The sequence below is a fragment of the Bactrocera oleae genome, chromosome 5 (genome assembly GCF_042242935.1).
Source record: "Bactrocera oleae isolate idBacOlea1 chromosome 5, idBacOlea1, whole genome shotgun sequence".
Lineage (NCBI taxonomy): Eukaryota > Metazoa > Arthropoda > Insecta > Diptera > Tephritidae > Bactrocera > Bactrocera oleae.
Window position 1 is genome coordinate 14,001,807 of NC_091539.1, and position 25,387 is coordinate 14,027,193.

Genomic DNA, 25,387 nt, shown 5'->3' on the forward strand with positions numbered 1-25,387 from the left:
GGGTTTTGACAGTCAGAATTTTAACGCCATTGACTGTGATATGAAGATCCAGTCCGTACTCCTTCGTCCATTTCATTTATATGGTCGCTATGGATTTAGTGGGGGAGAGTGTCAGGCTACTTTCGAACACATGCCATCGATTCCATTGCCTGACGTCAATATCATACAATCATCTGTAGATGAGATGATGGAAATTCTCTCTGGTGGTGGAGGGAGTCTCGAAATATAGAAGTTAAACAGTAGCGGGGAGAGGACACCACCCTGCGGAACCCCCTGTTTAATTCTTCTTAACTTAAAATTTTGACCTCAAATCAATATGGATGATTGCCGACCACTCAGATAGTTTTTCACAATTGGACAATTTTTTGTTGTGATGAATGCTGCCTGACCTTAAAAATATTCGATTGGCTTGAAGAAAAGGAAGAGTGTGTATGTAGCTAAATTTAAATGATCTCTAAGGTATATTTGACGAGTATGTACATATTTTTTAAAAAGTGAAATATAATCCAATGTTTTGATTATAAGAAAATTTGGTATTTTTGCAACAGATTTGTTAGGCATTTTAGTACACAAAGATTTTCTCAAGAGGCAAAACAGGTTAAAATACTTAATTGAGCACACTTGACCCGGACTACTTTTATGTAAGACATTTCTAAACTATTCATCTTCGATCAATAATTCTCAATTTTAACTTTTGTATTGCTATTTTGTATTTTTGGTCCAAGATTCGATAAAAGAGGTTAAAAATAAACAGAATATATTTAAAAGTTGGAAGTCGCATATGAACTTTATGATTGTTTTTAACAGTACGACAGTAATGATTATGCTCTCTTGGATAGCCCGCTGATTGCTTAGTTAAGCTTGACAAAAGGTATGTAGGTGATTGTGATACCTAATGCATTCCAATATTATTTTTTTTACTCACCATTTATGAAAAGCACCGCACATAATAGGAAGAGGGTTTGCCAAACCGCTCCTCGCGGAAGCTGAAAGAAAAAAAAAAGAATAATAAGTTTATTTTATTTGTAGAAAATTAAATATTTAAATATTAATACGATAAAATCAAAATTATTAACTAGAAATAGTTTATGCCACTATAATTTAGAAGCTCTGAACGTATTTTTGAAAAAATAGTTAACAGGTGGTTACCAACAGTCAGCCCACCACGTATTGCAGCAGAAACTGGGCCAAAGCACCATTTTTAATATTATTTTCATGAACTTATGCGTATACCTGTGTGCATATACCTCCATGTATACGGTTACGTTTTTATCTAACGCAAAGCATTAGCTTACGCGACAGTTGCAACGTCAGCGTCTGTGCATTTTAGGTGGAATGCAATTGTGGCAACTGATGGCAATTGACGAAATAAATGTTTCATAAGAGTGACAAGACATATGCGCTCACTTTTGTGCGTGCAACCCGTATTTTTGTAGCTAAATAAATGCCTTTGAGTATACAATTATTTAACTAGGGTATTACTTGACATGAGTGAGACTCGTGTCGGCTTCCCTCTAGGGCAATGAAATGATATTGATTTGAATTTTTTTCTTTTTAACTACTTTTGCAAAGATTTTTTAAAATTTAAATTTTGTAGAGGGAAGAGTAGTTATCGCAAAAGTTTTTGTCTAAAATAAAATAATTTCGTTTTTAATAAGAACAAAACAGGTAATTAATATTGAGTGTCATATTTTCAGCATTTGCAAATATAGATCATAGATTTTGTGTCCATTTTCGTGTACGACATGAAATAGGGAATTTGGGATATGATCCGTCTTCTCTAAGTAAAATAAAATGTATAGATGGTACAGGGTTCTCTACGAAAACCAATAATGACTTAATAATAAACTTCCGTCTGGAATTGGTGAATTATTGAAGTGGCTATTGTTGTAAGGATATCGGTTTTCATACTCTATGCTTTCAAGCTTTCGTAGCTTGTTTTCAAACTGTTTAAAACTAGCTATAAATCATGGGTGTTTAAACTGTTTAAGGTGGCAGTTGAGGTAAAGCTAGGAGGTGCAACCTCTTCAGGGAAGGAGGTAACTGTACGCTCAAGCGCAAGCGAGTCAAGGAGTGTCGGTCCTTACTAGAAATAGCATCAAGCTAATTCATCATCCAACTCGTTTGAGTGCCTGGTCGTAGGTTAAACTATCTCAACGGTCTTACCTTCGGCGAACCAGAAGACATAGCCAAAACTGACATTAGCCGCCTTATCAAATGTGTGATAGGCTCAAAGTGCTGTGTCGATTTGTAAGTGTATAATGGTTTATTATATAGGAGTTGTAGGTACCACAACGGACTGGTGTTCTATGCTGTCCAAGTGAGATCTCTTTTAGGAACGCCCTCTTAACCAAACCTAACCTTTCACTAGTAACACTTTTGGTTTAAAAAGTAAAAAAATGCCAACCACTTTGGATCAACTTCTTTGAACTGCTCTTCTTTTGTACCTGTCGTTATGTTGTGTTTAGTTTGGTAAAATAATCACATTGTTTGCAGTATTGACTGCAGGAAAAGAGTTTCTTGTGTGGTTTAAAAACTCTTTTCTTTTACCATAGTCAAAGGGATTTCACTTACTTTTGAAAACTAGAATATAGCGAAAGTGCATTAGATAGCCACCGCAGTAGTTAATTACTTCTGGAGCGGATTGATCCGAGCCGTAACTGCTTTGAAGTTCCTATGTTTTTTAGGTCTCATTTTTGGTCGAAATCTTACTAATTTTCTAATCGAAGATCTTTGGACTTTATGAATTGTTCAAACACTTTTAGTGTAACCTTGAAAATGCTTGATTTTTAAATTAGAATATGATTTGAAAATACTTATAAATAACCATACTTTACCATTGCCCAGAGAATTCTCATAATTATGACCTGAACCTGTTTAAAATTTAAACTTATTAAATAATCAAAAGGAAACAGCAAAGAAAACTCGTTCACCAGCAGTTTACCCGAAATATTTTCCAGAGTTTTTAACTATGTAAAATCTGCTATGTGTGAAAATTGTTAAGCAAGCAGCAAATATGAAATATTTCTTCTAGTATAGCTAAAAGAACTGAAAATTTCGCCACAAAAAAATATAAGATTAAAATGATCAAAAATTCGATTTTTAATTTTCTTAAAGTATAATACCTTAGAAATAATCTCTGAAAATTTGAAGTGAATCCGAAAAATATTTTTCGAGTTATTTGATAATTAGCAAAGAGTTATCGGGCGCTCTGGAACGTACGTGTAAAACTATAAATGCAGTTTTCTCAAAACAATGTTTTTTGAATTGGTGACCACTGTAGCTTGAAAGATTTTTCGCTCGGTAGATTTCAATGAAATTTATGTAGCCTTTTGAAAATATGAAACATGTTCGAAGGATTTCTTTTAATTTCGATTTTTCATAAACCATTTTGTTTATTAAAAAGGCTTCGATCAGCCACTAGTTTATAATTTTTTTTGTCCGATTGATTTTAGATGAATCTTTAAGGTATGTTATTAATATAAATTAAATGGTCGTCAATTAAGAAAAAAAAAGTTAAATAAAATGTGTGGGGTATAATACTCAAGTAAGTAAATATGCAATCAATTAGCAATAAACAATGTCTGTTACACGCCTCGTATAAAAATGTGTGCCAAAAACATTTTTCAACTCAATTTACTTCAAGAATGCACAAAACTTGTAAATCACAAGCAATTTGCTGTTCCTATTCATCTTCCCAAAATTAAATATATTTAAAATTTACACTCATTTGCATAACTTGAAGATTAACATTGACACTATGACCGCGATTCGCAAACGTGAACGCAAAACACTGGAGACTGGCGATTCATTCATGCTGCTCATCCCAATGGACAGCAAATGTTGTACCTTGATAAATATGCATAAAGAAAACGCCACACAAAAGGCACAACAACGCAATTAACCAGAGGCGCCTCCACGCGGCAGCGAGACTAATCAAGGTCGTGCGGTTTGGCCAACGTCGGCCGCTCTTCGGCAGCTGTTTTATAACTTGTACTAACAAGATACAACAGCAAAAATGATGAAGAAAACTTACATAATTTAATAAACCACTTAAATAATTAATATATGCACGCCCTTTCGTGTATATAACTGTTTATCTGTGCGGTAATATACATATAAGCGCAGCAAAAAATGCGCCATTCATCGAGTGAATGCCGAGTGATCGGGAATTCGGGGAAAATGCAACAATCAAAGTAAATGGAAGCGTTTCTAAATACAAAAATGCAGCGATTTCGACGATCACACGTTTTATTGTTTGATTTGTCCATTTATTAGCATTTTCATTCATTTTAATTTAGTATTAGTTGTTACTGTTTAACACATACTGCGTTATTTATTTAGTTGACATTTAGAAAGTTACATTGCTGCGCCTAATTATGTAATTATTTTGGTATATTTTCGAGAGCATTTCAACACCTCTTATATAAAAAAATGTTATAAACGGAAAAGTTACAAAAATATGTGTAAATTTGTAGATATAAGCACGGTATTTTATTTGTATTCCCTAGATAGAGTTATAATAGAACTACACTTCAATTCCCAAGCTTTATTCAGGCTTCTGATAAATTATTAAATATTTACAACACAATTATTATTTGCAAAAAGAAGATTCAGCAAAACACAGCCAAGCGGCTATCCGTAGCGCCAATACTAAGTCTCACACAAATACTATAATACTAGTCTCTAAATGGGAAACTCGGTAAATATCATCTGGGTACCTAGTCACATAGGAATAGAACAAAACGATAAGGCAGTCGAGTTGGGCCGCTCGGGGGCAGCCTGGAACACAATTCACCTTAGCTGCCCTCTACCATCCTTATCCTCCACGGGTTGCTTGAAGCCATGGACCCTAGGGAAATACTTCAGATGTTGGAACACTAGCATCACAGGATATACCATAAAGGCATTTACGTGCAGCATTGATGACTTTTAGGCAAAAGGAAAGTTAATAACATTATGGGGGTCATCACAGGGTTTTTCCCCGATTTTCAACAAAACGGTAATTTGTATCCTATAGACGAAAATTGTAAATCATAGAATTTAATAATAAAAATGTTCCAAAACTTTTTTCTTAAGAACTCCCTTTTCTGAGATATAGTGATTCCAAAAAAGAAACATGTTAATATGATGATCATTATATCTCGTTATATTCGTTCGATATGCTTATTTTATTGGATGGAAAACACTTTTTAGGCCTGTAAACGGTCTTAAGGTAAGGCTTTTGTCTTCATAATAGAAAAAAGATGTCGTGAAAACGCCAACCAGAGAATCACAATTCATCATTTTAGGGATATAAGGTTTGGACCAATATCCAGACCAATTTCATTCATATTGCCACACACATTTTTAAGAAAACTTGTTCATTTAATTTTACTTTTTGCCTGTGGAAAGTCGGAAATTATTTTGACATTTCTGAGGTATACTTGAGATTATATTTTCAAGCAAGTTTATAAATGTATAACTCACACATTAAACATTAGGTATATAACACATAGGGATAGTATTGACCCGATTTTATCTATTTTTGGCAATACAACATACAATGAACAGAATAAAATACTCCCTAAGTTTCAGTAAAGGACCTCACATATTATCAACAATATATAAGGGCTAGGGCAAGTTTTCACCCGATTTTACTTATTTTAGGCACAAAGATACAATATACTGTTATTAGGAAAATACGCTCTCTCATTTTAATTTTGATAACTCACATATTGGCTGATATATGCGGTATAAAGTCACTAGAAAGTTCGAAAATATTTATATTATAAGGGAAATATTAACGCAATTCAACAAATTTTTGACGCTCACAGATGCTATTATCAGGAGAGGATTCCCTCCGAATTTCTATTATATATCTCACACTTTGATCGATATTTTCGGTAAAAAGTCAACTGAAGGCACCCCTAGGGGTCCCCTAGGAGCTTTCAGTACCTAGGAGCTTGACCAGTTTTGGTTCGATTTGGACAATTTTTGGTCATAAGGTGGCACACTTAAGAGGCAAAAAGTTCAGAGAGATAAAGTTTTATCCCAATATAAAAATCTATGCTTTATTTTTATACTGGAATGTGAAAGAATCAGATGAAATTTAAGATTGTGTTATACGGGAAGCAGGAGGAGTTTAAGTCCGATTTCCTCCATTTTCGCACTATTACATGGGAATAGACTGAATTTGTTTAAAAACGGTCCAGCAACTTCTGTGATATGTGATTTCACCTAAAAGGGGGCGGTGCCACGCCCACCATCCATTTTTGATACTGGCTTTTATAAAGCCTTCTTGTGCCATCCTGGGTGTAAAATTTAATGTCTCTGACGCATTTATTTATTGATTTATCTCACAGTAGTATTTAATAAAAACTATAAAATATTTGGCCTGTGCCAATTTGGGTGGTAAAGCTTTATAGGTTTTGGAGATATATATATTAAACTTATTAGGGGCGGGGCCAAGCCCACTTTTTAAAGACTTTCAAACCACAAGTGCTCCACTTTAATGTGATTCGTTATACCAGATTTGAGTATATCTTAATTTACGGATTAGTTATGGCACTCTATACGTTTTAAAGTAATGGCATTTTGGGGGAGTGACAGTGGTCCGATTACGCCCATCTACGAACTCGTCCTTTCTTTTTTGCCAAGGAACACGTTTACCAAACTTCATTAAGATATTTTAATTTTTACTCAAGTTACAGCTTGCACGGACAGACGGATCGTCATCTTGGTCATTTCAATATATACATATGCCCCTATTTATCTCGATTAGTTTTAGGTGATACAAACAACCGTTAGATGAAGAAAACTACAAGAAAAACGTTAACTTCAGTTGTACCGAAGCCTTGCCCTTCTTTACCCTTCACAAATACAAAAGGTTCCTTACAAGAACTTGATTCCGATCGTTCAGTTTGTATAGCAGCTAAATGACATAGTGGTGTGATCTGAACAATTTCTACGGAGATTACATTGTTGCTTTAAATAATAATCCATGCCAAACTTCGTGAAGATACCTCGTCAAATGAGAGAGTTTTCCATACAAGCACTTGATTCCGATCGTTCAGTTAATATGGCAGCTATATGCGATAGTGACCCGATCGGAACAATTTCTTTGGTAATTCCACTTCTGTCTTAAATAACGATTCATGCCAAGTTTCGTGAAGATATTTCGTCAAATAAATAAGTTTCCCATACCAGCAATGTATTCCGATTGTTCAGCTTGTATGGCAGCTATATGTTATAGTGGTCCGATATCGACAAGTAAGCAGCAAATTTTTAAATAGATATCTGAAAAACTTAGGGACTAGTTCGCTTATGTGCAGACAGACGGACATGGTTAAATGAACTCTGGTCATATATATATTTAATAGGGACTAACAAAGTTTTCATAATTAATTGGTTATCTAAACGGTTTGGAAATTATACTACAAGTAATTAGTTAACTCAAATTATTTTAAAAATGGCTTATTAATAGCAATGAAAAAAAAAGTAATAAAAAATTATAAAGTATACTATATATGCTTATGTATTTATTGGAAAAGTTAATTATGTAATAAATTATTCAGGCAGTACGCGAGTATAGGTGATGCAGCAGGCGGACCAGAGGGCGGACGGTATTTCGGTATTAAATGTACCATCCTAATAAGGTGTATGTTGAAATAAAAATTACTTTACTTTACAAAAATGCCATACGATGATACTTAAATAGATTTTTCTTTACAGTAGTAAGCGGATTTAAGTTAAATAGCGAAAGAAAGAAGAAAAAAACGAAGCCAAATGAGCGTGTGTGGCAATGTTTAGGCATCATGGCCAACAGTAACCAATATCAGGCGAAACAAAAAATATAAAATGAGAAATAAAACAGTCAAAAACACAAAGCTAATTTCGAACAAAGTATGGCATAAGAGACACAGTAACAATGGCAATAGCCAGTCAGTGGTGCCGCGATGATGGGTAATCAATGAACTTATTGTCGGACGTTATTACTTTTGATTTCTGATTCGTTTGTTTTTCCTTTTTTATTACTCAGCATATTACATAAGTCGGCGAGCATGTAAACCGCTCCGTTACGATTAATAAATAACGAAAATATATTTATGTATGCCAATTTATAGCTTTTACAGGTTATGTTTCATTGAAGAAAAATGTTGCTTGTTAATTTATTGGTGCATACTGTATATTTGTAGCGGCATTTTTGCATGTTTAAAAGTGTGTAGAAAAAACAACAACTAGTGCAGCGAAAATCTAATTTGAAACCTATTAGGTATTTTAGAAACGTGTCAAATCTACCATTATTAGACTGACGCGTCTTGGCAATGCATGTAAACGAGTTTCAATATACATTAACGTCAAATAACGTTTATGAAATTTAACTAACAGTGAAAAAAATGTTTTTTTTTCGCGATCTAAAAGTTTTAAATAAAAACTATATGCCAAATATTGTGAGTGATTTAGGTTTTATAAGCATGTAGATATATATATATATATATATATATATAATAGCAATATACTAATTGTTTATTTCTTTAAAAAAACTTTTGACTTTGAATTATTCTCTGTGATTTCGTGTCCTGTTTGACCCGTGAAAAAGATATAACTTCCTTCTTTTATATGTATCGCACACATACTTTTATTATCCGATAAAGTACAATTTCTGCTTTGCTAACTATTTTTAGAGAAGATGATTGCTCTTTTTTAGTATTATAAATATTTTAATTTTCCTCTATTTTGTATAATTCTTTTCATAAAAATTGTAATTTTTTTTTTAATATAATTTTTATATTTCACCATTATATTTCGAGTGTTTCATTGTTTTTTACTTTTTTTGTCTTATTGTTTTATTTATATTTTTGGTTTGAATGTTTATATTTTACAGTTTATTATTTACGTTCTGTTATTTATTTATATGATAATGTATTTATTTTAATTTTTAAGTTTCGTTCATATTTTCATAAAAATTTTTGTTCTTTTTATATTTGATTTAATTATTGTAAATAATTAAATTTTCTTATTTTTTTTTATATATAAATAATAATATTTCTTGTATATTTTTTTTGTTTTTTTACCTTATTCCATTTTTATTTAGTTTTATCAAAATATTTTTATTTTATCTCTTTTTTTTCAGTTGAGCATATATTTTGCAAAAAATTTAATTTCATTTTTTATTTTTATTACATTTTATTTAATATAAAATAATTATTATAATTTTATTTAAGATTTATTTTAAGGTACTTATATGTATGTAGTTGTCGAAAACTGGCTGCCTATTTTGACGTACGTGTTCTAACTTATATAAGACATTCTCGTAGATGTAATTCGAATCTTGCCAAATTGCCGCTTAAATACGCACTGACCGCCTACTCAGACTATTTGTTATACAAGTAAATAAAAAATTAAACACAAAAAGGATTTACATACCAAATACATATTCGCTTTTTATTACACACTTTTTGTTTTTCTCATTTGAATCCGGCTAGTTACGAGACCGCAAGAAACCTGTCTTTGACTCATTTGGTCAGCATGTTCAATACCATCAAATTCCACGTAACCCACACAGTGACTTCAAATTATATATGTTTGTACGTACGTCAATCGGCAATATTTGTAAACTTTTTTCCCTTCACGCATTTTTTCTGATTTCTATTTATATATATAGCGTTAGTAAATATGTCTGTATAAATATAAATAATGACTATACTTTTGTAGTATTTTTTTAATGCATAATTTTCAATTTCACTGCTACAAAACACTTCGCCAATTATGGAATGGTTGGCTGCTAAGTATTCCCAATTGCCATATTGGTGTGGACCCACATAACCATAATTTGTTCACCTTATTACGCTCGCTGTTTATTAATTAAATTGGTTCAGTAACTTATTTCGATTTCCGTTATATTTTCGAGTATTTTTTTGGAGTGCTTACCAGACAATTATTCATAATTATAATTCACGAAGTAATAAATGTACGTAGTTGGGTAACGCTTTTTAGTAGGTTGAAGGTCAGTTAAGGTTATTAAACAGTAAATATTTATTAATTTAATATTTTATTAATGATTATATTGTATTATTGTTGTACTGGGTAACCCAATATTCGATTTTACAAAAAGAAGTTTTGTAATTACTTCTACTAGGCTTAGATTTTATATCTTCTAGTATAATTTATTAAAAAATGCCAATGTCAGTTACATATACTCATGTATATGTATATATATAGCCACTAACAACCGCAACACGCTGAGAATTGCAGTAACCTGGTATTTTTGGCGCACCAAATACTCGTACACAACCGAACGTTGTTGGCGAGCTATAAATTCTTCAAATGGCATTACAGTTCCGACAGCTGTTTGTTGTAGATACTCGTATGTACACAAAAAGCAACAGTTACAGTGTAGGTTAGAAACCAAAAATCTCACACATTTTTATTTGCTTTGCCATGATAAGATCACAACAACAATGTTTTGTTGCCAACAAGGTGGTCAGTGTTGCTTGTGGCAAAAATGGTAATGGTTGCAATGAAATCAAAATTATTTACACAATCTGAAGCAGAACAAATATCGCAAGAACCTGTGGTGTTGCAATGTTGTCTGCTCTCTTTTGTTTTGTGGTTTCTTCTTTTAAATTTAATTACACATGTATTTGTATGTTATTAATACCCTTAACGGTATCTAAAAGCTTTTCGTGGAATAACAAAACTGAGCAACTTTCAGTTATAAAAATTTTTTATTCTCGGCGTCAATCGTCTCATCTATGTAAACCAAGCGACTTCACATAACTCCAAAAAAAATAGTCCAACGGTATTAAATCGATCTTGGAGGCCACGCCAGGCCAATAAATAAATCAATAAATTGATTGTTTCGTTGGCTGTATGGCATGTAGGGCCGTCATATTGGAACCAAAGGTCCTCTACATCAATATCCTCCAATTCAGTCATTAATCATAGCTCTATTGCGTTCTCCATTGCCTGTAACATTAATTTTTTTGTGAAAATCTGGATCGATGGTGGACCGAACGTGCGACGCACTTGATGCTCGTTCGGCTTCAATTCTTGCACGAGTTGGGTCTTTTCGATACTTTGCCCCACAGCACCAATAGCGTCTTCGGTGCGCACGGTACGGCGTCTTTGAAGATTCGCATTATTCATTAGAGTAAATATGGTGCGTAACCGATCCACGGTTACTCTGCTAGGCGATTAAATCGACTGAAAACGCGATTTGAAAATTAGTTCATTATGAAATGCTAAACTAAACTGTGTAAAAATCAAGTAGCAGCTGTCAAAATACCGATTCCGAAAGAAGTATTGTCGCATTGAAATCCACACATTTAAAAAAACACTCGTTATATTATACCTGCATTAAAAAAATCACACGAGTAATGAAACTTAACTAGTCAGAGAAGTTCTGACTTGTACCAAATAAAAAACAATTTATTAGAAATCTAACTAGGTTTCCACATGTATGTTTTGAACTAAGTAGTATAGAATTGGTGTATTTTTAACCGAAAAGGGCCATATCTGACGCGAAACGTTGGTTTATATTTATCCAAAATATATGATTTCCGAGGGGGCACTTAACATAAAATCACCGTTCTTTAAAGAATTAGACAATTGTATTCGAAAAAAAAATTAAAAACACGCGCGTACAAAGTTGCCATGAACCCATATTTAAGTATTTGAAATATTTTTCTGTCATTCATATAGTTTGAAATAATAGAAATAATTTAAATTTTAGTCGAAACTAAATGGAACTTAAGTTAGTAAAGACCACAATTAAACATGCACTTAATTATAATAAATAAAGGAAAGATTTAAGATTTACAAGCCCGTCTTCCTTCCATTAATAAATATTATTTCAACTATTAACGCTATTAAAAGCTATTTTTTTTTAATTTTCCAAATTTTAAGGTAATTTCCCAAACAGTTTTAAAATGCCATTAAAAATATTTTAATTATAAGCAACATAAAATTTAGCGCTCGAGGCCAGCACGCTAAAGTAGAGTATAAAATTCTGAAAAAATATGATTATAACCTTAATTGTCCTCTCTTTTATCAACGCCTATTTTAACGAATACTTCGACAAGCGCCAGCTGGCACCTGCGGCGCTCAGCGCGACACAACAGCCCATAGCTAGAGTGTTACTGCCTTATTGTGGCAAATTACGCAATATGCCGGCAAAATACAGCTTTAAGTGCGTAAGTGCTTGTACCAATTACGCATTTCGCAACAACAACAGTATGCAACGACGCATGACAGCAGCGCGAAATTGGCAGTGTGCCGCATTTCATTGTATTTCAGCAATTGCCGATGGAATGCTGCAGGCAAACGAGTAGATAATTTATGAGGATTTTTATATCGAAAATTGCGTTTTTGAAAATAATGGCGTAATTGTAAAAAATGTAAACTCGACAGAGTATTTTCGCAACTTTTGTTCAGATTTTTTCTTAGGATCCCTGTTAAAGGGCATCATTTCAAACTTTACTGTTGAATTGTAGCTTGAAAATATCGAATTCTGTACATATAAATCATAGTTCTCTAGTTAAAGTTTTTAATATTAGTCTTTCTACTATTAAATGTGCAGAGCGTAACTCAATCAGATATCGTAAGAGACTCGACCTCTTTTCAGAAACTCAGATTATTCTTAAAGTATAATATCTTAGAAATATTCTCTGAAAATTTGAAGAAATTCAACAAACAAATAGCTGTCGAGATATTCAATAATTAGCAAAGCGTTCTCGAACGCTCTGGAACGTTCTTATAAAACTTCGAATGCATTTTCCTCAAAACTATTTTTTTGAACTGACGACCCGTGTAGCTCGAAACCCTCTCGATAGATTTTAATGAAATTTATACAGCTTTTTGAAACATGATGTTGAGGTTTCTTCCGAAAATGTGGAAAAAAATGCCTAAGGCCGCCATTTTTTTTATTAAAAATAAAAGCTTTGATTAAGCACTGGATCTACCAATAAACCAAATTCTTTTGTCTGATTGATTTTAAATGAATCTCCAAGGATTACTGATAGGCACCGCAAGGAGTCTCGGTTGGAACTCGATCAACATAACAGCATTTACTTATTATGGAATTAATAATTTTCTTTTTTAATTTTTAGTCAAGTTAGGTCGAAATCTTAGCGTCTTAAGCTTTGTTTTTACTTTTATAAAATAAAATAACTTACTATAAAAAAGGAATTATCCAAAATTTTAATATTTTTATGTCTCTGACTACATCAAGCTATGTTGACAAATTCATATTTCAATATTTTTCGCGAATATACTTTGACTTTTACGAAATTTTCATCTAAAACGTTAGAGAGGTTGGAAATTAAATCCCAAAAGAACCAAAGCTGGTAAATTGCAATTTCTTTTGTACTTAAAACTATTTGGAAAAATTCGGAACTGTTCGTTTTTCATTCGTATATACCGGCTGTTGCGCCGTGCGAACGCTATAAGCTCTACTAGCGAATTTTTTGCCACTTCTCATCAGTTCAGAATTATAGAAAATACGCGCCGGGGTGTATGCTTTGACACCACTTGGGCCCACACTTAATTAAACTCGTCAAATGCTTATATGGACGAGCGCGTAAACACACATTATTAACGGTACTTAATGCATTAGAGACCGACCATTTTTGCCCCAGTGCCTTTCGCTACAGGGTACGTGAAAATCTGCGTGTAAACAAGCTTGCCTTTAAGTACAACTATCAATTTGCAATCACATGTTTTTGTTGTCAACCAAATTGTGGCATCGACAAGTGTCCCAATACCGACAAATTTGGGTAATTTTAGTGATTACCGATGACAGCTGGTTTTGACGTTAGCAAACCGCGTAATAGCGCTTACGTACTGTACGTATTGTACATTGTTTTTATTATTATAAATGCGTAACTGTACTTTACATAACACTTACTCCCTTCACTTTAATACGCTTAAATAGCTTATGGCTAAATTTCATTAAATTCGCTTTATAGGAGGGCTGCACTAGTTTTATTAACAATAAGTAGAGCAGCCTATTTACGTACATTGGCAATGATGGCTGATGCCATATCCAATAATTGGCTTCAATTTGGTAATCGTCATAAGAAAATATTTAATTTAATTTGGTATTTCAATACATTAACATTATATGCTGCCATATAAGCTGCATTAAATTGCATTCAATTGCGTGTTTTATGACTGAAAATCAATACAAAGAAGTGAAGCTAGACTGATCTTTAATTAAGTCAATTATAAGTAATCATCTGTTGACTTCTAATTAATTCAGATCATCTTCTAATTAAGTCAATTAGCAAAGCAAATTAATAACAATGAAAAACTAACAATTTCTAATTGACTTAATTAAGCGGAAAACATATTGCCAGGAGTTTGGTATCGCTAATAACAGAATAGTGATCCAAAAATCAAATTGAAAAATATTTTATCTCCTTTTTCCATACAAAGTTTAGCTATTGGCAAAAGAGTCGCCGTTGTCGCAAAATTCCTTTTCTGTTGCTGTTCAAACAAACTCCAATAAATATTTATGTTTATTCCTTAGACAACTGCCTTGGCACATTAACTCGTTAGATAGCGCTGGGGTCGATATTTATAAAATCCTGTTTTAAGCTTCGATTTTAGTTATATTTTTAATACGAGTACAATCAAAGAAATTTTTGCATAAACACTCTAGCAAAAGTGTATAAGAGAGTAATGGAGAGCACTGGGTCTTTTAAAAAATCCAGAATAGCAAAACAAAAACAACTCAAGAATGGTTTCCAGATTTTGCTAGGTCTGAAAATTAGCAAAGAAATTGTAGTGAAACCTTGATGGTACCAGCGCTGCTTTTTATATTACGGAATTAGAGAAAAAAAAAAATATTAATCATCGAAAATCGCTTTATTATATTGAGTGCTCAAAAATGCAGTTGTTCAATCGATGTGTGAAAGCTCGCTTTGTCGTAGTGAAGACTGATTCGTATTCGGCGGTTAATGTTCCTACTGCAACATGTCCAGTTTTTCCTAAAACCAATTGCTTGGAATTGCTTCGTGCGAGAACAACTTTTGTTGGATTCGGCTCAAATGGAAGCACCCATACAGTCGACTGCTGTTTACTTTCGGGTTCATACGCGTAAATCCACGATTCATCAGTTGTTACGATGTCATAGACGCGTTTCAGAGCATCGCTATCGTATATTTTTAATAATAAGTACTAGTTTTTGATGGAGCTTCATCGTCAAAAATTTAATTAAGTTCATCGATGCACTGCTGCTGTGTTCATCCATGTGGAAAGTTGTTAAAAGTAATCGCACTAAAATGTTCGCGATATAATTCCATTTTTGGGTCCAGATGAATATTTTAAGGTACTGTAAACAACACAAATAGCGCTCGTGTGTCAAAACGTTCGTAGTATGTATAACATCAAAAATGTCAAACATTACGATAAAGTTGTGAGTTGCCTGATTGCAACACTGGGGTTGCCAAATCCCGAAATATAAAAGGCAACTCACGTATAGCGTGCAAAGTTCGCCACGAAATTTGTGGAGTTTCAATTGATTCGAAAAGGTACTGGAAACAATTAGCGTTCTGATGCCAGTGTTATCGAAACTTATTCCCACAATAAACCATAGAACTTATTATAAAAAATTTTATACATAAATTTTTACTTATACAAGTATATACCTATATACACAGCTCCTTTTGACGTTTGTCATTAGTGAATAAATTAACAAAAATTTTAAAATTAAGCTGCTTTGGATTTTATAATTAAAAAATATCAAAAATCCAAACAGCAGCGTTAATGCGATTATGAAAAAATTCCTGTTTCCGCAATCAAGAAATAAAAGCAAAAAAAAAAACATAGCTTACATAACACCGGTCATAACATTGATGTTAATTTTGAGCTGAAGCTGCGGCTCTTGGCGCATTAATAATGCCGCAAGCGAAAAGTTTTCTGGAATACCCGTAACAAGGCGATTGCCTTTCAATTTTTGAAAGGCTGTGTTTATTTATTTATTTTTCGTGATTTTATTTGAACTGGATTCACATGAATTGGCGCCGCGCTCGAATTGGAAAACGGGTGCGTTACAGCTTCAAGGCTTTGTAGAGAGAGACGTACACATAAAGGTACACCTGACTTTGAATGTTATGCAAAAAAAATGGATTATAGCATATTAAAAAATGACTTATAAAATTGTAGTAATTTTGTATATAAGTATATGTGTACTTGTACATGGAATGAAGCCTATAATTTGTGTGATTCTTACGATGCTCGCAAAAATAAGAACAATTTTTCCTCGAGACATTAGGTTTAAGAAAAAATTTAATTGCAAAATAGTATAAAATTAATATATATAAAAGTAAATAAAATGTAGTCACACAATTTTTTAAACAATGCAATTTTGGCGAAAGACTGACTTCCTTTAAAAAGATGTTTACGCAAAGGCAAGAAAAATTATTGAAACGTAAAGTGTTTAAGCATGTCTTCTGTTAAATTCTTAAAATATTTAAATTGGACACATTTTTGAAATAGAATTGCCATTTAAATTAATAAATAAAACCGAAAATATTGCAGTACGTGTGCAATCAATAATTTTATAAAGTGGTTTGTCATTAAAATTGAAAATGTGCTATTAAGAAATTTAAGAAGCACTTTCTGTGCAGTATTATGGAAATATTTGATTTGGAGATATTTTGGTATAGTAAATTACAAACCATGTGCAAACATAAAATATCCCGAGAGGTATTTCTAGAGGTTTTGTAATAGGGTTTTTAACTGTTAACAAAGTTTTAGCAATTTTAATTCAAAGAACCCTTGGGATAAAGTTTTTAGCTATCGCAAATATTACTGAATAAAATTGATTGCTTTATTCAGCAGAATTTGTATAATTGCGCGAATATTTGAAAGGTGTTAAAATTAAAGTCCCATACAAGGGCTAAGACTTAAACCGTCAATCATATTCTGAATAAATATTTTTTTATTATGAAATATTACAGATATTATATATAGACACAGATATTTGCGCGATTCATTCATAATCACACACATGAAGCAATTATTTTATAAACGATGATATTCAAATCAAGCTGCTTTGCAAAAATCTTTTTTCTTTTCTTATATACTTACGAGTATTTTTACTTCGCTTTAAGAAATAAGTTCAAAGAACTTTAAAATCAATTTGTTTACGTTTGTAATTTTAACTCCTAAATCCCATATTTGAAATTCGAAATAAAATCACGTACAAAATACCCAAAAATAAATTAAATGTCATAGTCATGCGCAGCCTAACTCAAAGATCAATGCCTTTGAAAGCCTTAAGAGAAGAAGAAAAAAACGTACATTGTAAGCCAACGCACAGTGGTGGAATTATATAATATTCAGTGACAAAACTAATTAAATTAAATTAGGGAAATATTATATATATGCATAAATAAAATAGCATTAAATGCGATTATGATTTTTCTAAAACTTGTTTTCATTAAATTTCTTTTCGCAATTGATAGATCCGCTTATAACTTAGATTTCTTAATGAGGTGATGATAATATCATTCATTATTTAATATATATATTTTTATTCACTGAACAGGGTATATTAAGCTTGCCACGAAGTTTGTAACACCTAGAAGGTAACATCGGCCGTGATTAGCTTTAGCCATGTTCCTCTAACCGTATATACTCGAACGAATTCTTCAGTTTTTGTGATCTGAAAAGTTTTACATGTCCTTTTCTTTCCAAGAAGCTGCTCGTTTGTCGGAATCGCCGACATCGGATCACTATAGCGTATAGCTGCCATACAAACTAAACCAATAAAATAAAGTTCTTGTATGAAAAGCTCTTTTATTTGAAAACATATCTTCAGGAAATTTGGCATGAATTATTTTCTAAAGCAACGATACAATCTCCGATCAAATTGTACAAATCGGATCACTATAGCATACAGCTGCCATATAAACTGATTGATCAAAATCAAGTCGTTGTATGAAAAACCTTTTATTTTTCAAGATATTACCACGAAATTTGACATAGTTTATTTTCTAAAGCAACGCTGTAATCTCCGAACAAATTGTTTAGATCAAATCTATAAAGCTACCATATAAAAAAGTTATGAAATTTTTTCCGCCAAATTTTCATGGTACTCGATTCACAGTACCCTCACGGCGTCGAAATCGGTGTGGAACCACGTTTTATTGCAATATAATCATTTAAAAGAACATGAGAGACACACCCACCCACTCTTAAGAAATCGTAACAAGCCGGTGGGTCCATTCAATATGACCAGACCAAGAAGTACTCTGGGTACTTAAATACCAAAATAAACACACATGAAGCGTGAATACCTCAACATGTTTACATACATATGTACTATGTGCTCTTATAAATGAGTCATTAGCATTTTATGGCATACATATAAGCTGACTGAGCTTACTGGTGCTGTGTTGTTATTGCTTTAGTTTCCTTTGTGCGCTGAGTGTTTTTTGAGCTTCTTGGGAAAACAAGAAATTGTGAATATGTATGTTTATCTAAAAGTAGTGCAATACAGCAGACAATATTTGCACAATGAAAATGACAAACTAATGACGCTGTCTTGACAGTTGTTGTCGGCAGCAGCAACAATGGCAAAACAATGGCTGTAAAACTTTTGATAGCAATAAAATTACAAACAAAATTTTCTACTGCTTTCGTCGATTGAACTATCAAATGAATGAATGAAAGTGAAAATCTCTTAAAAGACCACTGATGATAGTAATTGGAAAATAAAAGTAATTAAATTTATTTGTACTTAATTTTTCTGAATATCAGCTTACTTTTTACACAACTTTTTCAAGAGCAAAAACTAAAAATTTATACCAAAAATTACTAGTTCTACTTCTATCAAAAAATCTCAATCACAAAAAATCGCAAAATAAGCAACTTTTTTTTTCAAATATCTACCAAAAGTCAAAGTTTTGGTATATTCATTTCATAATAGTCCATTCCGTGCAACTAGGCTTTCAGATTAAAACGCCGCTAATTTTTTTTCTTTCAGATAAGATAATTAGCCGGAATCGTGGAAGAAGTGCGAGCGCATTTTCAGAACGTTGTAACTCATGTTATACACAATAGTTTTAGCTTAGATATTTATACTGTTGAAATATATGCTAATAAATGATATTAAGTTTAAAGCTCTATCTATCTACTGGTCGTAGAAAATAATCCTAAGAATTCCCTAAAAAACAGGCCGTCACGTGGGATGACCCTCTTAAATATTCATATTTGAACAAAACAAAAGAAAATAATAAATGTTCTTAAATTAATTTATTTATACATAGTTTACAAGAGAGTTGCCAATTATAGGAAAATATATACTGGAAATATTGCCAATGTATACAACTGGTGGAGGTGTAGGTGGAAAATCTTGAAAGAAGTATACAAATGCTCTTCAACACACATATATTTAGAAATGCTGTTGCCACCTTTTGAAAAAAAAGCACATAAAATAAAAATACATTTGTAAATGTTATAAAATATTTTCATCCATAATGATTTTAAGAAAATAAAAATATGTTAACATTTTTTATTAAGACACATTTGGGAACTGAGCTGCCACTTATTAAAAAAGTCAAGATGAAAATAATGCAAAATGTGTAGGATAGGTTAAGAAAAGCCATTTCAAAGTATGCGAAAACTCTGCAATTAACATAATGGAGTTGCCACCGATCGAAAAACTTATAACTGAAACAAGTGGTATGACCAAACATAAAAGGCTTAAGAACATCTCGTAAAAAAATTTGTCGAAGATCTTTAAATTAGATATTTTTGGGAAAAGAGTTATAGATATATTTGGAAAAAAAGAGTTATTGTTTTATACATATATAATTGGATAAAGAGTTGCCACTTATCAAACCAGGTAAAACTGAAACAATTTCCAAGTCTACCAAATCACAGAAAGTTAAGAAAAAATATGCGAGAGATCTTTATTAAGAATAATTTTGAAATAGAGTTGGCACCCAGCAATAACAATAAACTAAATTAAATAAAGTGCAAAAAAAAAAAATTTTAATAAGCTTGTCGCTGGCTTTAATATAGATATACTATGCTATAGCGTTACCACTTATTAAAAAAAGGTAAAAATGTACAAAGTATTACAAAATCTGTTCAAATATATAGAGCTAAAGAAATACTTTAGAAAAGTATTCATGAAGTCTTCAATTTATATATATTTTGAAATAGGTTTGCCATATATCGAATGAAGTAAGATTGAGCAAAACATTACGAAATATATTCCTTATCATGCATGACATATTAGTATTATAGTTTTATATAATATTTTTTATAAACTGTTATAGTTTCTGGTCAGTTTAATTACCAAACTATTATGTTTACTTTTCTAAAAAAAATCATAATAAACAATTTTTGTTGTTGTAATTAAATCTTTTCTCTGGCCAACTGTCTCACCGCCACTTGTTAATAAACGCAGCTATTTCGGTGCACCCTCCACTTTTGCATTTGTGTGTGTGCGCTCTTATTTATAGCTTTTAGTGGCTATTCTTTAGACTTATTGTTGCTTGCTGACTTATTGCCCGAATTGTTGTCTTTGCATTTGCTTTTGTTGCCGCTGCGGTTATTTTAAGAATTCACGTTGACAGTTCACTTTGCGGTGCGGCAACAGAAATTGTTTTACAGCGCATAATATTTAGAAAACTGAGACTGGAAATTGTTGTTGTCGTATTTTGGTCTTTGTTTGTTAATTTCGGTGGCTTTGTTTGGCCCCGTGTTAAAAGTCAAAGTTATATTTTTCATTTAAATTGAGATCAACAACAGCGATACCACCGAGCGTGTGAATTTTTCGCATACAAACGGCGAGTTTGTGGCTTGGGTCTTTTGTATTTTTAAGTGATTTAATTTTTGAAGTTTAATTGCGCGATTTTCGGTTAGAAGATGGGAATATAGATATGGACAAATAAAAAAATTAGTTGAAAAGAATTTAGTATGTAATTTAAGCAAAATTATGGTTTTTGAACAAAACTAATGTATTTCTTTTAATATGTGACAGTATATGTATTATAGATTTTTTTAAAGAATTTAAGGCAAATAAAATTAAAAATATTGTTTTATAATTGGAAAAAACTGACTAGAAAGGCTTCTGCGCCAAGCAAAGCCGTATTTTGGTTATGTTATTATTAATATGACGAGCACCATAACGCAGCCAGTAACCAAATTTTGTTTGTTTTCAATTGCAGCCTTTCACTTTTAAAGTGTGTATATGCATTCACAATTTGTAAGCACATTTTTATCTATTTAAATAACTCTATGAGAGTGGCAGATAGATTTAGATCAAATAAATAGTTAACAATGCGTTTTAGAAAATTTTAAAATAAAATATTTGAAATTTTTTTTTGAAAGTTTAAAGTAACTATTGACTGAGATAGTAGTATACACTTTTAGCTTGTTACAAATTTATGTATCTTTGAATATCTGGATTGATCGGTTTATATAGATATTTCAAAATTCTGAAAACTGAGAAAATTCGCATATATATTCGATTGTTGATAAGTTGGAATAGACAAGTTTTTGGTTTTCATCTAATATTGATATTTTTATTGCTTTTGTTGGTTGTTAGGTTGATTTATAATAAACATATACTTGTATGCTAAATGATATTACAAGGATTATTTGAATATTTTTGGTAAAAACCCGGCACTAGGGAAAAAGTAGAAAATATTACAATTATCCATACACTTTAAAAAAAGTGTCATTAGATCGTTTAACATAGATTTGTTCTAAATATATATATTCGTGCGTTTTTATATCCTGAACAGGGTGTATTAAGTTTGCCACGAAGTTTGTAACGCCAAGAAGGAAATGTCGGAGACCATATAAAATATATACATAAATGATCAGCATTCGTCTGTTTATGCAAACTAGTCCCTCAGTATTTAAGCTAGCGATCTGAAATTTTGCACCTGTCCTTTTCTCACCAAGAAACTGCTCATTTGTCGGAACGGCCGATATCGGACCACTATAGCATATAGCTGCCATACAAACTCAACAATCGGAAGCAAGTCTTTATATGGGAAACTTTTTTATTTGATGTAATATCTTCACGAAATTTGGCATGAGTTATTTTCTAAGGCAACAATGTAATTTCCGAAGAAATTGTTTAAATCGGATCACTATAGTATACCTATAGCTGCCATACAAACTGAACGATCGGAATAAAGTGCTTGTATGGAAAACTCGTTCAGTTGACGAGATATCTTCACAAAATTTGGCATGGATTATTATTCAGGCAATAGTGCAAGCTCCGAAGAAATTGTACAGATCGGATAAATATAACATATACCTGCCATATTAACTGAACGATCGGAGTAAAGTGCCTGCATGGAAAGCTTTTTTATTTGACGAGACATCTTCACGAAATTCGATCGGAATCAAGTTATTGTAAGGAACCTTTGTATCTGTGAAGGGTATTATAGCTTTGGTGCAACCGAATTTTATATATACAGTAGTATTATTCAAAGTATTGTCCATCTGAGGCTATAGGATTCCTATGTGTAAATTCCATCCCAAAATAACGGCGCCGAATTGGCGGCCAATAATGAATCAAGTACATTTTTGATATCCTGTTCTGATATGAACCGCATTCCAGTGAGGGCGTGCTGCATTGACCGGAACAAATGGTAGTCAGAAGAGGAAAGAGACCTGCTTTTGAATGCATTTGACTTTTAAACGTTTCGAAATGTCTGCTTCAATTATTCCTAAAGATTTTGTGCTTTTTTGTTGTGTTTGGCAATAATCTTTATCAATTAATGCTCCAAATTTCTCATCTCCAATCTTTTTTTGCCGCACAGGACGTTCTTCGTTTTCCAAACCAAAATCGCCACTTTTGAATCGTGTAAACCACGTCCGCTCAGCTAGAGCATGTTCACTATAAATTTAAAACAAAATAAGATGACTTTGGCGTGATTTTCTCTTCATATTAAAGTAATGAAGAAGAACTGTTAACAAAATTTTTTATTCAGGCACCAAGTTCTACATATTTGAGTGAAAGAAATGTTTGTTGTTTACTCCTCAAATGATTTACATATATTGAATAAGACGCACAAAGTCCATATTTTCCCAACGCATGTTTGGGATATTGGAACTATCTCTTTCCAGTAAAGGATCAGAATCTCATGTAGCAAGACCTTTAGGAATGCAAAAAAGCTTACGCTTGTTACACTTCTTGCTTATAACAACCAGATTATTATTTCAAAAATTAATGCAAAAAATTACGTATACGCCATGACAATAAATATGTATCCATTGTATTCTGCGGGTGTACAGAAGACACTTGCAACATTAAAACCTATCAAATTTAATTACATATAACATCGTCAAAATTTTCATAAGTTTGCTCAGTGTTGTTACATATGTATATCCTGTTGCTCCTTGATATTATCCTATCTTCTCGAAGAGAACCGGGGAATAATCGCCGGAAAAATCAAGGTATAACATTTTAAATGTTTTAATGCTAGTGTTAACTTTGGTACTATTTTTTTCACTGCACCTGGAAATTGATTTAACAATTAGTTTACTCTACAAACTTGTGCAGAGCATAAAAAGTAATTTCCTTTAGTCATAAATTAATTAAACTATTGTAATATAAATCACTTATCTAAGCAATCATATAAATGTCAGATTCAAACAGTTTTTATGAACATCTATTTACATAGTAGCCTGACACTGACGTTTGAGAAGCTTGATGTATGTCAGCTAAGGCAGCTATAAACTTTAATTAACAATATCTTATCTTAAGCCAGTATATGTAAATGCTTCAGATAAATGTTCAGTCAGCCAAACCTAACTTGTATTCAAATAAGTCAGGATTAGCTTGCAATTAGCGGCTAAAGTGTTACGGAGAAAAGCCGCAAGGGGAGTTAAGCGCTATAAATCTCCAACATATTTACAGAGGAGTACGCATTTACCACCTCTTGTTATATTTTTTTTGGCCATAAATCAAATCACACTTTTCCTTTGCGACGCACAGTACAATAAATAAGTAAAGATAGTTTTTGACGTCAACAAATATATTTCAAGAAGAGGAGAAGTTTCAAAGCAAACAAACTGCAGACAAATCGCATGAAATTTTTCCAAAACACGCACTTCGAAATTAAGCAGCGTGGCAGTTGATAACTCCACACACATGTGTATTTACCGTTTTCGGTTTTTGCATGGTGCCACAGTGGGTTGTGGGTCAATGAAACGCTGGCCAAGCAATTAAAAGCGCACAATCAGTCGACAACTTTTCCACAACAAAGCAGCTGTGAAGCAATAAAATAATACGCATGTACAATACCTGCTTATGCGCTCATGCAGTTGGAAAGCATTTATGCGCATTTGCAAAATCATTTGACTGTTGTTGCAGCCACATATGGCAGCATCCGCAGTGAGTGCACTAAACGTCGCATGTCCGTTTCGGAAAGACTAAGTCTCATCGTGGAAACTTTAGTTTTGCATTGCTCCTCAGCTAACGCGCATATGTTTTTGTTGTTGCGTCTGATTTAATTTGATTTTTTTGGTAGCGCTGTGACTTTCGCCGGTCACTAGTTATTGCCCCATTTGTACGTTACTGCTCGGTGAAAATACCGTTATGGCCACTTTACATTGTCGGCACGGCAACATTTGTAGCGCTGACAGCAAGACACGGCGACAATGGTACACCGCTGGTGAGGCGCTCGTTGACTAGCTGGTCACTCGGTGTGGCATCTTCTGCAGCCATGCCATTTGGTGAGGCTACAATGCCGTTAAGCCTTTTAAGGATATCGTATTGCTTTAAAAGTGGTGGCAGTTGCTGATTGTCTGATATAGTGACCAGCATATTCGTCTTTGTGCTCGTACATTGGGTGTGTTTACTTTGGCTGTGACCAATAAAATGAAATTCGTTACGTTTAATGTCACAGCGGCACCGGTTTAATTTTTCGCTACCATGTTCAGTTATGTTTTCGTTTATTGCATTTTTTTTAGTTGTGCAAAAAAACTTTTGAGTACGAATGTGAAACAACTCATTTGTGAGGCATAGAAAATCGGGAGCTTAATTAAATAATTTAATTTGACGAAGCCCGTTATTCTATTATATTGTAATTGGTGTTGTTGTAGAAGCAGTAATTATTTCCCAAACTATTGTAAGGAATGCTATGCCTTCCGGTCGATTCCGGTTACGAGGACCAAACTTTCGTAAAACTAGCGTTAGTCTTTTAGGTATAAATTACTAATATACGACGCTGTCGCCACTCGTAATTGACATATGTATATATAATATAAAGTTTTCCTCCAAAATCATAATTCAGAGAAAATAAAAAAGGTAGTGGTAGAATATCTGCTTTAGGGCTTTCAAAAGATACGAAAGATTTTAAGATTAATAAGTATGAGAATTCGTTGATACTTTGTCACATAGCTGGCAAAATATATTTTCCTA

The 25,387-nt window shown here is 32.6% G+C and overlaps 1 protein-coding gene across 1 annotated transcript in view; it reads right to left on the reverse strand.

The window, feature by feature from the left end:
• The window catches only part of LOC106614216 (uncharacterized), a 96,460-nt gene that overhangs the window by 46,161 nt on the left and 24,912 nt on the right, over positions 1-25,387 (reverse strand). Inside the window, 1 exon segment of the mRNA XM_036371381.2 lies at positions 926-986. Within this exon segment, the coding sequence (XP_036227274.2) occupies positions 926-986 (61 nt within the window).